The sequence below is a fragment of the Grampus griseus genome (assembly GCF_964374135.1).
Source record: "Grampus griseus genome assembly, chromosome: 1".
Taxonomy (NCBI): domain Eukaryota; kingdom Metazoa; phylum Chordata; class Mammalia; order Artiodactyla; family Delphinidae; genus Grampus; species Grampus griseus.
Window position 1 is genome coordinate 82,340,447 of NC_139017.1, and position 13,480 is coordinate 82,353,926.

Below are 13,480 nucleotides of genomic sequence, written 5' to 3' on the forward strand. Positions count from 1 at the left end.
ATATACACATCATATCACCTGTGGTAGGTAGGCCTGAAGAATTAGTTTTGACTTAATTAAACATGATAATCCAATAAACTATATTTGCGATTTAGCTAATAAACAGATTGTACAAAAATCTCAGATACTATTAAAAGAGCTAGAAAACTTTTTTTTCCACATCTTTATTGGAGTATAATTGCTTTAAAATGTCATGTTAGTTTCTGCTGTACAACAAAGTGAATCAACTATATGTATACATATATCCCCATATTCCCTCCCTCGTGAGCCTCCCTCCTACACTTCCTATCCCACCCCTCTAGGTCATCACAAAACATCAAGTTGATCTCCCTGTGCTATGCAGCTGCTTCCCACTAGCCATCCATTTTACATTTGGTAGTGTATATATGTCAATGTTACTCTCTCACTTCATCCCAGCTTCCCCTTCCCCCATTGTGTCCCCAAGTCCGTTTTCTACGTCTGCATCTTTATTCCTGCCCTGCCACTAGGTTCATCAGTACCTTTCTTTAGATTCCATATATATGCATTAGCATACGGTATTTGTTTTTCTCTTTCTGACTTACTTCACTCTGTATGACAGACTCTAGGTCCATCCACCTCACTAAAAATAACTCAATTTCATTCCATTTTATGGCTAATATTCCATTGTATATATGTGCATATCTTCTTTATCCATTCATGTGTTGATGGACATTTAGGTTGCTTCCATCTTCTGGCTATTGTAAATAGTGCTGCAGTGCACATTGGGATGCATGTATCTTTTGGAATTATGGTTTTCTCCGGGTATATGCCCAGGAGTGGGATTGCTGGGTCATATGGTAGTTGTATTTTTAGTTTTTTAAGGAACCTCCATACTGCTTTCCATAGTGGCTGTATCAATTTACATTCCCACCAGCAGTACAGGAGGGTTCCCCTTTCTCCACACCCTCTCCAGCATTTATTGTTTCTAGATTTTTTGATAATGGCCGTTCTGACTGGTGTGAGGTGATACCTCATGGTAGATTTGATTTGCATTTCTCTAGTGATTAGTGATGTTGAGCATCTTTTCATGTGTTTGTTGGCAATCTGTATGTCTTCTTTGGAGAAATGTCTATTTAGGTCTGCCCATTTTTGGATTGAGTTGTTTGTTTTTTGATATTGAGCTGCAAGAGCTGCTTGTATATTTGGAGATTAATCCTTTCTCAGTTGCTTCATTTGCAACTATTTTCTCCCATTCTGAGGGTTGTCTTTTTGTCTTGTTTATGGTTTCCTTTGCTGTGCAGAAGCTTTGAAGTTTCATTAGGTCACATTTGTTTATTCTTGTTTTTATTTCCATTACTCTAGGAGGTGGGTAAAAAAGGATCTTGCTGTGATTTATGTCAAAGAGTGTTCTGCCTATGTTTTCCTCTAAGAGTTTTATAGTGTCCGGCCTTACATTTAGGTCTTTAATCCATTTTGAGTTTATTTTTGTGTATGATGTTAGGAGGCGTTATAATTTCATTCTTTTACATGTAGCTGTCCAGTTTCCCCAGCACCACTTAATTGAGGAGGCTGTCTTTTCTCCATTGTATATTCTTGCCTCTTTTGTCAAAGAAAAAGTGACCATATGTGCATGGGTTTATCTCCAGGCTTTCTATCCTGTTCCATTGATCTATATTTCTGTTTTTGTACCAGTACCATACTGTCTTGATTACTATATCTTTGTAGTATAGTCTGAAGTCAGGGAGCCTGATTCCTCCATCTCCATTTCTCTTTCTCAAGATTGCTTTGGCTATTCAAGGTCTTTTGTGTTTCCATACAAATTATAAAATTTCTTGTTCTAGTTCTGTGAAAAATGCCATTGGTAATTTGATAAGGATTTCATTGAATCTGTAAATTGCTTCGGGTAATATAGTCATTTTCACAATGTTGATTCTTCCAATCCAAGAACAGAGTATATCTCTCCATCTGTTTGTATTGTCTTTGATTTCTTTAATCAGTGTCCTACAGTTTTCTGCATACAGGTCTTTTGCCTCCTTAGGTAGGTTTATGCCTAGGTATTTTATTCTTTTTGTTGCAATGGTAAATGGGAGTGTTTCCTTAATTTCTCTTTCTGATTTTTCATTGTTAGTGTATAGGAATGCAAGAGATTTCTGTTCATTAATTTTGTATCCTGCTGCTTTGCTGAATTCATTGCTTAGCTCTATTAGTTTTCTGGTGGCATCTTTAGGATTTTCTATGTATGGTATCATGTCATCTGCAAACAGTGGCAGTTTTACTTCTTCTTTTCCAATTTGGATTCCTTTTATTTCTTTTTCTTCTCTGATTGCAGTGGCTAAAACTTCCAAAAGTATGTTGAATAAGAGTGGTGAGAGTAGGCACTCTTGTCTTCTTCCTGATCTTACAGGAAATGCTTTCAGTTAGTCACCATTGAGAATGATGTTGGCTGCAGGTTTGTCATATATGGCTTTTATTATGTTGAGGTAGGTTCCCTCTATACCCACTTTCTGGAGAGTTTTTATCATAATGGGTGTTAAAATTTGTCAAAAGCTTTTTCTGCCTCTATTGAGATGATCATATGGTTTTTATCCTTCAATTTGTTAATATGTGAGCTAGAAAACTTTTAATGTAATAGTTGTTAACTTAGTGTACGTTGAGAGAGGATTTGGCACTATGAACAATATTGTTGACAAAAAGGAATTTTCTACCTATTGAGACTAGGTCATCCAATGACTGTCAATTTACTGGGAAAATCATTTTAAAAAATGGATGCATTTTCCTTTGACAAATCATAGTTCAGACATGGGCTTCTTTTAACTACAGACATCCTCATCAAGCAAATAACACAGCAATTATTTTTAAATTAAAAATAATTTGGAAATTATTAGAATAATTAGAGGATCTGCACTACAGGCTTATCACTTTGGGTTTTTTAAGGTTTTGTTTGTTTGTTTCCTTGCTTCTTGGCCGCACTGTGCAGCATGTGGGATCTTATTAGTTCCCCGACCATGGATTGAACCTGTGCCCCCTGCAGTGGAAGCATGGAGTCTTAAACCACTGGATCACCAGGGAAGTCTGGGAATGTCTATTAAAATTTTAAATATACATCTCCATAGGCCCATGAATTCCAAGTTAATAATTTATTCTATAGAAATAAAAGCACTAACATTAGCATTGTTCATAGTGCATAAAACTGGAAACAAAGAGAAATCCCATTACATCCGTTAAGATAGAGCAGATTATGCCAACAATAACAAACAACCCCAAACTCACAGGGGCTTAACACCACAAAGTCTTATTACTTATTCACACTACATGACCATGATGTGCTTAATCAGAGAACTTTATTCCATGTAATTTTCACTCACAGCCCTAGGATGACAGAGGTTTCATCATTTGTAACATCACAAATTGCTGCAGCAGGAGGAAGAGTGTAACAGAGGGTCTCATGTTATTAACCAAATACTCTGGCATGGAAGTAATTAACGTACATCACTTCTACCTAAAATCGATTGGCCAGAACTTATCATATAGCCTTACCGAAGTGAGAGGGGAAGTATAATTTTCTCATGTGTCTGGAAGGAGAGAAGAACTGGATACAGCTGATCATAAAAGTCTCTACCATACTCTAGTAGATAAATAGCTGAATTATGGTACATTCATAAAATGTCACACAGCAATTTAAAAGAATGAATTGGAAGTATACCATGTTTTAGAGAGATCTCCATGAGATAATGAACGAGTAAAGCAAGAATCCAAAAAGTATATATTATCTCATTTTTGTAAACTAACCATGATCGGAGAACCCTGTATGCATCACGCATATGTAAAAATATAAGTAAATACATTATATTTATATCTATCTGTCATGGAGAAAAATAGGGTTCTTGCCAAGGGTTACTACCTAGGAGAGGAGGATTTGGTGGAGGGGGACCCTGATATATGTAGACAGAGGAAGAGAGAGGGTGAAAAAGAAAGCAAAAGGAAAAAATTAGGGCACTAAGAATTTGTATGATTATATTTATGCATTGATGTAAGTTATGTATATGAATATAGAAACTAAGTCATTTTTAATTTTTTCCTTATAATTTTGATTGCTTTTATAGGCCTCAAAACACTGATCTGTTGAAATTAAATGAACTTTTCACTTGCCCCCAGCTCTAAACTCTATGATTTCGTAATTTAAATAAGTCTTATCTGTCTCTATTTGTCATTTCCTATTTCTAACCCACAGTTGACCTGCTACTGATTAAAGTTCTTGATGTACTACTACAGCCTGTGGACTATTAATTATACTGAGTTATACTGAATTCAGCTTGCCTGAAATTATGAATAATTTATTTCTAACCTTTATATCAACCGAAGCAACTTGCTCTTTGACGTCATTAATTTACATTTACATGAAGCAGGAGACATTTTATTACTGCTAAAGTGATAAAGTTATGGATATTTTTCTTAGGACAGGTATTAGGTCTAATCTAAAAGTCTATAACTTAAACTATCAGTCTAAGAAATTTTCCCGTCTCTCATCTGGACTATTTTAATATCTTCAATAACCTCACCTGTTCTGATTTACATCTAATGATCTTTCTAAAACAAAAGTCTTTTTCAAGTGAAAGGATGGATGATAAAGTTGGGAAACCATATACTTTATATCCTTTTGTAAAGTTTTAATTTTAAAATACCATATTTTAAGTAATAAAGTCTTATTTTCCTTGCTTAAACTCTATTTCATTTTCCATACCAAAAAAGTACAAGCTTTGCAACATAATATACAACATTCTATATGAAGAGACCATGGTCTGGTTCTACTAATTATTCTTCATTTCAACCTTTATTTTGCTATTTCTTCTGCTTTGATTTCCTCTTATCCTTCTTATACACCTGTAGAATTCCTATTTATGTTCAAAATCCATCTCTTCCTGAAGGCCTTCTCTGAAGTCGACATGAAATTATCATTTATGTCTCTGTATATTTCATACTTGTATACTGTTGAATTACTTATAAGTGACTCATTTGTTTACACATTTATATTTGCTACTAGACTGCAAGTCATTGAGAGTATCATTTATCATATTGATACCCCCAAATCCAACTATTTATTCTATACTTTCAGGTATTGCCACTCAGAATGATACGATACAGAATATTCCTTTCTTGAATCACTTTGTTCTCTAGGCTTCCATGATCCTTTACACTTCACTTGTCTCCCTTATTAGTGTTTACAGCAACCTCTCTATTGCTTGACAATGTTTCAGTATCCCAAGGCTCAGTACTAACTCCTTTCCCTTCTGTAACTACACACTCACTACCTGTAAAGAGAGTGCATTCAATCCTGTGCTTTAAACGGCATGTTTATGCCAATGATTAGTAAATACTGACCCTTCTGGAAAGCTCCAGATTCATTTGTCCAATGACCTTCTCAACATCTCCACTTAGATATCTAAGCTATCTCAAATATTACATAGCCCAAAACAGAACTTGAAAACCCAACCTTACACATTTTCTTTCTTTCACCTCATCCTTACCTCCAGCCAATCTGTCAGTAGTCAGCACATCTGTTTGGTTCCACTATCAAAATATATCCAAAATATAACCCCTGAGCCCCACACCCTTGCTCAGTCTAGTGTGGCTAACATATGCTCTTTTTACAGCCCAAATTTGGCTGAGGCTCCCTCAGCCCATGCTTCTGCTGAAGCGTATGTCCTGTAGACACACTGAAGTACTCATTTTTGCTTCAGACAAAGCTTACAAATCATTCAGTTAAGATCCAGAACCTGCAACCTATTTCTAAAAAACAGTAATTCATGTAAAAGCAAAGCTACCATAGGCTATAATGACTCACCAAGTGAAAATTCCTATGGGGCTATGATCCAGAACAGGACCACCAAAGCCACATCAGAGTTTCAATATTAGTATGTTATTTAGCTCCCCCAAATTCCACTCTATTTTTTAAACCTTTTTTAAAAAATTAGTTTATTTTATTTATTTTTGGCTCTGTTGGGTCTTTGTTGCTGTGCGCAGACTTTCTCTATTTGCGGCGAGCAGGGGCTACTCTTTGCGGTGCACAGGCTTCTCGTTGCGGTGGCTTCTCTTGTTGCAGAGCACGGGCTCTAGGCACGCAGGCTTTAGTAGTTATGGCTCGCGGGCTCTAGAGCGCAGGCTCAGGAGTTGTGGCGCACGGGCTTTGTTGCTCCGCGGCATGTGGGATCTTCCCGGACCAGGGCTCGAACTCGTGTCCCCTGCATTGGCAGGTGGATTCTTAACCACTGCGCCGCCAGAGAAGCCCCAAATTCTAATCTATTTTTTTCTCAAAGTATCCAGCCTATTTAATCAAATTACTGGGATTTGATAACGCTCTACTGAATTTATCCCCTCATTAGAGGAGCTTTCATCTGCAGGGCAAAGCCTGCTCTGTAAAACATACAGCATGGAGCAGATCACATGCCTCCTGCAAGAAGCTTCATGATGAAAAGAGTAGAGAAGGCTGGGTCCCCTATGCCCAATTTTCCTAAACTCATGGATCATACTGTCACCCCTTCAAAGAGTGACTAAAGGGCAGGAAATATTTCCTAACAACCTAAAACTGGGTTATGACAAAAAGCTTCTTCTTATAATAATATCTAAGCTGCACTCAGTTTAAATTATTATGCTTAAAAAAGGTATTAATCATTATGTAATTAGCCTATACAATTTTCATAATAATTAAATTATAAATTTTCCAATTGTTCATTAATGCTAGTTAAAATTATTTTTATGATATTTTTTGTGAGGTTTTTTTTTTTTTTTTTTTTTTTGATGAGGTTACCACAAATGAGTGCACTGATCCCTAAACTTAGAATGATAAATTATTTTTCTTACTCTGGTGTTTTTCAGGAGTTGCCTCAAAGTAAAAACAATAGCATTAGTCTTAAGTTTTATTCTGGATTTGGTTGTCAAAACTGACTCTCCAAATCTCAAAACAGAAGACACAAATATAGGCTACTATAACAATATAGGAAATTTTAGGAAATTTTATGGAAATTTTATGTTTTTCTAATTTCCAATATTTGATCTTATTTTTATTTTTTAAATTAATTTTTATTGGAGTATAGTTGCTTTACAATGTTGTATTAATTTCTGATCTTATTTTTAAATCATGTATTAAACATTTTGATTCTGAAGTCTTACTATAAGAATCATCAGTATGGTATATGTAAGTTTTTCTTAAATATATATTAAATTTTTATTTAATCAATTCAACAAATACTGAGTACCTACAATGGGTCAGGCATTGTTCTAAGTACTCAGGATGCATCAATAAACAAAGCAGACAAAAATCCCTGTCTTTGTGAAGTTTACATTCTAGTGAGTGAAGACAATGAATAATAAACATACTAAGTGAGGTATATAGTGTGTTAGAAGATTATATGTGCCATGGGGAGAAAAAGAGTAGTGTAAGGGGAATCAGAAGTACTGGAGAGAGGGGAAAGTTTCCGAGAAAGAAGCATGCCCAGCATGCTCAAAAACAGCAAGAAGCAGTCTTTCAAAACTTAAGAGCCTAACTCATCTTTTTAAATTAAAAGCAAGGAAGAACAATATTTGAAAATTTAAAGAGTGCAAACTAATTGTGACAGACTGGCTAGTTGTTGACCTGACCCCCTTCCCTGATCTCCTGAGACATAACTAGAAATGGATCACAGTCTCTCTTGAAATTAGGTGTGGCCATGTGATTTGGTTCCAGAAAGTAGAATGTGGGTGGAAGTGATGTACATCTATTTCAGACCTGGGTCATTAAAAACTTCCCACATGGATCCTCCATGGTATTTCCCCCTTTGCAACAACCTTGGAAGCAAGTTGTTGAAGATGGCAGAGCTAGAAGTTGGAAGGAGCCAGCGTTCCTAAATCACCACCTGGAGAAATGCTGCTTACTAAATAGTAGCATTTAAGTGAGAAGTTGATGATTAGCCAGAGAAGCTAGTGTTAACTAATATACAAGTCTTGTTTTATTTTAAAATGTTTGAAAATATATAGTAGCTTCAAATGTGAAATATCATGTCATCAAGACTAATAATCCTCCAAAGAAAATACTTGCTCAGGAGACTAATTATAAAGTTCCAATTAAAGTTTCTAGATCAAAAGCTAGAAATCCTAAGACTATATCCAGTTTTCAGAGTACAGTTACAGGCACACAAATTGAAGGAGGAACATAATTTCCATAATGTTATATAGCATTTCCATTTTTTCCTGGGTAGTCTTTCCTACAAACACATTTCCCCACCATAAGGAAATTAAAATTCTACTATACCAAAATTGTTATAGACAACTATAAGACTATTTTTATCCATTTGCCAATTGTTTTTATAAAGTTCATTCACTCCCTTACTTTATTAGATGAGTCTTTCATACCTACTCTTCTCTTCACAACTTGCAACACTTTCCCCTCCACCTTCATTCTCAGTGGATGATCTTAATTCTCACTTCACTTAAGAAAATTGAAGCTATGAAACCAGAAGTTCTACAAACTCCCATCCACCATCATGTTGTGATATATATGTTTCCTTTTCCCTTGTTACTATGGTAGAATTGTCTATTCTCCTAGCTAAGGCCCAGCACTTTAATCTTCCACCAGATTCCATTCCTCTTGCCTATTTATTACAGGACATTCTACTTAAAAAAAAAAAATCTTCTTTCTCTTCGGCATCATCATTTCCCATCATCCTGAATCTTTCCTTAATTATGTAAACTTGCTATTAATTCTTACATCTTTTAAAAAAGAATCTTCTCTTGACCCACTTCCATTTCAAGTAGCTATTTCATTTATCTTCTTCCCTTTTAAGGTATAACTTCTTAGTTTTCTTACTCTTAATGAAGATAGCTGTCTCCACTTTTTTCCTTCCATTCTTTCCTTAACCACTCCCTCCAATCGAACTCCACTTCACTGAAACTGCCATTGTTAAGATCACCAAAGTCCTCCCCATTAATAACACATTAATCAATTTTATCTCTGAGCAGTATTTAACACAATTTATCACTCCCTTCTTCTTTGAAATACCTTCTTGCTAGACTTCAGTATTACCCTTGCTAAATCTTTTATGGTTCCTTCTCATCTCTGATCTCTTCTCTTTTCTAGGTACAGTCACTCTCATAATTGTACATGTTCTCAACCACTCTGATAGCTTTAAATATGCTGTTGACTCCCAAATTTATATCACTCTCCTGGATCTGTCTCTAAGCCTACTTACCATCTCTGTTTGGATGTCTAATATACATTTTAGACCAAATATGTCCAAAATTACATTGCTCAGGCCAAAAATATTGACATTATCCTTGGCCTTTTCTTTTTTTTTTTTATCACATCCCACATCTAATCTTAAAAATAGATCCAGAAGTTGACCTCTTTACTCCTCTACTGCTCTCAGCTTTGTTCACACCACTACCATCTCTCATATGTATTATTAAAATAACCTGTTTTCCTGTTTTAACCTTTTGTCCTCTTTTTAAAATCTGTTCTCAATATAGCAGTCAGAAAGATCCTTATTTTAAAACATGAGTCAGATCACAGTTTTCTTTGCTCAGAAATATCTGCTAATTTCACATCTTATTCAGAGTAAAAGCCAAAGTTCTTACAGTAGCCTATAAGCATTACATAATCTGCCCACCCAAACTCCCTATCCTGTTAAATACCAGGCCTTTTCTCCTTATACTCTTCTTTTGCTCATTATCCTCTACCCACACTGGCCTCCTTGCTGTTTCCCAGATACACTAAGCACACCTCCACCTCTGGGCCTTTATACTTTTTGTTCCTTTTATCGGGAATGTTCTCCTCAAGATAGCCACAGGCTTACTAGTTATTCATCAGATCTTCAAATGTCATTGCACTGAGGGCCACTCTACATAAAATTTCAACCCTCTTCAATACTCCCTAATACTCTTACCTGTTTTATTTCTCCTTAGCAATTATCATTAACTAATATACTATGTGTTTTGCTTATATAGTTTATTTATTGTCTATTTTCCCCATTAAAATGTAAGCTCTAGAAGAAGAGAGGGCTTATTTTTGTCTCATTCATTCTTATATCCCCAGTATCTAGAACTGTGCTTAATTCTTAGCAGATATTCAATAAATATTTGCCGATTGAATGTTGAATAAATGAAGTATTTTAGGTAGTCATACTGGTGGAGGCTTTTTTCCCACAACTTAAAGCCATTTGTCAATTTTATAAATAGATAAATCAAAGCTGCTTCAGAACTGTGAAACTTAAATGCCCTCAAGATTTTAAAAATAAATAATATTAGCAAAATTATAATAATTAGCTGTTCAGATGACCTCACAGAATCAATGAGAAGTATTTTCATCTAAAATATTTTAATAGTAAAGAATAAATAGTAAATCTCAGTGTTCCTAGTGTTCAACGGACAACTTTACAGGTGTGAAAACTTAGCCAAAACAGCTTTCATGAATACAAGAAAAGGTAAAACCAAAATATAATCATCTAATTATCTGAATAGAATTACAAGTTTTTAAGTAACATGTGGTTATCTCCCATTTAGGCCAAAATATTAAAATAAAAAGAAACAAATTATTTATGAAAATATCAAAAAAGTCTCAATTTCAGAAAATGTTTGGCTCTGTAGAAAATAAGAATAAAAAAATTAAGTATAAATTTGCTGTTATTTAGGCTCCTTAATCACACTGATTTTCTGAAATTAAACAAATAGCTTTCCTGCTTCCTTTAGTTTTTGTTTCCTATCCATTTTAGCAATTATAGCCCAAGGGTCCTCCTGCATTTTCCTCATAGCTCCGAGCTTCCGCGTACATCCAGTGGTTGTTAGAGATGAAGGAGTCTGAATAGGAAATAAATAAAATCATAATATGTTTAACTAAAAAAAAAAAAGAAAGAATTAAATCCAGCTTTTGAAATTTGCTTTCTGAAATAAAATTTTAAAACTACCTTTTTTGGTGTTCTGACACAAAATTGAGAAATTGGTGGATTCTTCTTCTTGTATAGTTTTTTCAATGTCTCTTCCTCTGAAACCATGCTCTTAAAGAGAAATATAAAAATATAATTTGGAGGCTGCCACCATTAATATTATATTATTAAATTTTTGTCTACATCCCACATATGAGAAGGAGATGGAAGAGTACAAGGAGGGAGAATAAAAGAGGAGAGAGGGGAAAGGAAAAGAAGAGGAAAAAAATGAAAAAGACTGAAGAAAGAAGACAATGACAAAATAAATCTTCAATCTGTCAAACAAGGACCTAGATTTTGATTCTATTAACTATATATCTAAAAGGTTATGTGGAATACAAGATGTGTATGAATATTTTTCTACTGATTTCTATTTCTATTTCAGAGTCTTCATACTATCACTTTCCCCACCCCTTCTCCCAACCTACTTATTTAAATACACTTAGGCCTTATAATAAGCATTCATAATCCTATAAAAATTATAAATGTTGTCAATTATCAATTTATGAATATTTTCCCAAATAATAATAGCTAACACTTATTCAGTATTTTCTTTATGTCAGGCACTACTTTAAGCACTTTGCATATTTTAATTAGTTTTAATCCTCACAACATTTTTATGACACACAAATACTATTATTATCCCCATTTTAAAGGTGAAGAACTGAGACACACAAATATTAAGTAACTTGCCCAAGACTATACAGCTAGTAAGAGGTGGAGCCAGGATTCAAATCCAGGTAGGCTGGCTCCAGAATCCATTTCCTTAATGAATATGCTACATAAATTTAGTCAGGTAAGCAATCAGTTCACATTATCTTTTCCTGCTCATTAAAGTCACACTTAACACAAATTTCAGAAGCTTCATGGATGAAAATATTCAGCCATTTTCATGAATTCTAAGATTTCAGCAGAATTCACTTAGTCACAAAGAGTTGACCTTTCAGATACACTCAAATCAGTATGCACCAACGGACCAACTTAGAAAAGATAAATTATCTTAAAAATCATATCGTAAACTATCATTAAAATTTTGCTTACTGTATGGTAACTGTATGTTCACTAATGGCTGCCTATATAAAAAGAATAAATTAACCTAATTTAAAACAACAAAAACTTGTCTGTCCTTATAACTCTGTTGCATTCATCTTTTATGTGCTTATTGGGCACTTGTATATCTCCTTTGGAGAAATGTCTGGTCAAGTCCTTTGCCCATTTTTCAACTGGCTTGTTTTTGTCATTGAGTTACGGGAGTTCCTTATGTATTCTGGATATTAATCTCTTGTCAGATATATGATTTGCAAATATTTTCTCCCAATCTTTAACCTTTTCACTTTCTTAATAGAGTCCTTTGATGCATTTAAGTCCTTAATTTTGATGAAGTCCAATTTACCTATTTTTTTCTCTTTTTTGCCTGTGCTTTGGTGTCATGATATCCATGAAGTCCTTGCCATTCAATGTCATGAAGATTTTCCCAATGTTCTTCTAAGAGTTTCATAGTTTTAGTCCTTACGATTAGGTCTTTGATTCATTCTGAGTCAGTTTTTGTATATGGTGTAAGGTAAGAGTCCAACTTCATTTTCTTGCATGTGGACATCCAGTTTTCCTAGTACCATTTGTTGAAAAAACTGTCCTTTCCCCACTGAATGATCTTGGCACTCTTGTCAAAACTCAACTGATTATATATGTGAAGATTTATTTCTGGGCTCTGTTTTTTATTACATCGGTATATATATTTGTCTTTATGCCGGTACTATACTATTTCAATTACTAGCTTTGTAATAAGTTTCAAAGTCAAGAACTGTGAGTCCTCCAATGTTGTCTTTCTTTTTCAAGATTGCTTTAGCTATCTGGGGCCCCTTGCAAATCTGTATAAATGTATCGAATTTTCCATTTCTGCCAAAAAAGCTGTTGGAAATTTAATAGGGAACATGTTAAATATGTACACTGTTTTTGGTAGTATTGACATCTTAACAATGTTAACTCTTCCTATCCATGAACACAGAATTATTTTTCTTTATTTTTAAGTCTTTCAGCAATGTTTTGTAATTTTCAGTGTATGAGTATTTTACTTTCTTGGCTAGATTTGTTCTTAAGTATTTAATTCTTTTTAATGGTATAGTAAATAAAATTGTTTTCTTAATTTCCTTTTTGGATTATTCATTGTTGGAGTATAGAAACATAACTGATTTTCATATGTTGATCTTATACCTTTCAACAGTGCTGAATTTATCTATTAGGTCTAGAAGCTTTCTTGTTTAGGCTTTGTGATTTTCCATGTATAGATATGATCATGTCGCCTGCAAATTAGAGGCAGTTTTACCTCTTTTTTACATTTGCATGCCTTTTGTTTTTTGTATTTGTCTAATAGTTAAAAGCCATGGCTAGAACTTCCAGTACAATGCTGACTAACATTGGTGAAAGTGGGCATCCTTGTTTTATTCTTAATCTTAGGGGGAAAGCTTTCAGTCTTTCACCATTGAGTATGATGTTAGCTTTGGTTTTCATTCATACCCTTTATCATGTTGAGGAATTTTCCCTCTGTCCTAGCTTTATGAATTTTTATAATG

General features: G+C 34.4%; 1 protein-coding gene across 2 annotated transcripts in view; it reads right to left on the bottom strand.

Annotated features, from left to right (window-relative positions):
- Window positions 1-10,647: 10,647 nt before the first annotated feature.
- Window positions 10,648-13,480, bottom strand: part of SYCP1 (synaptonemal complex protein 1) — a gene marked incomplete at both ends in the record, with an annotated part of 158,173 nt that continues 155,340 nt past the window's right edge. For both annotated transcript variants that reach the window (XM_082662438.1, XM_082662437.1), the window contains 2 exons: window positions 10,648-10,785; window positions 10,893-10,982. In XM_082662438.1, the coding sequence (XP_082518564.1) occupies window positions 10,648-10,785; window positions 10,893-10,982 (228 nt within the window). The remainder of the gene's footprint in view (window positions 10,786-10,892; window positions 10,983-13,480) is intronic.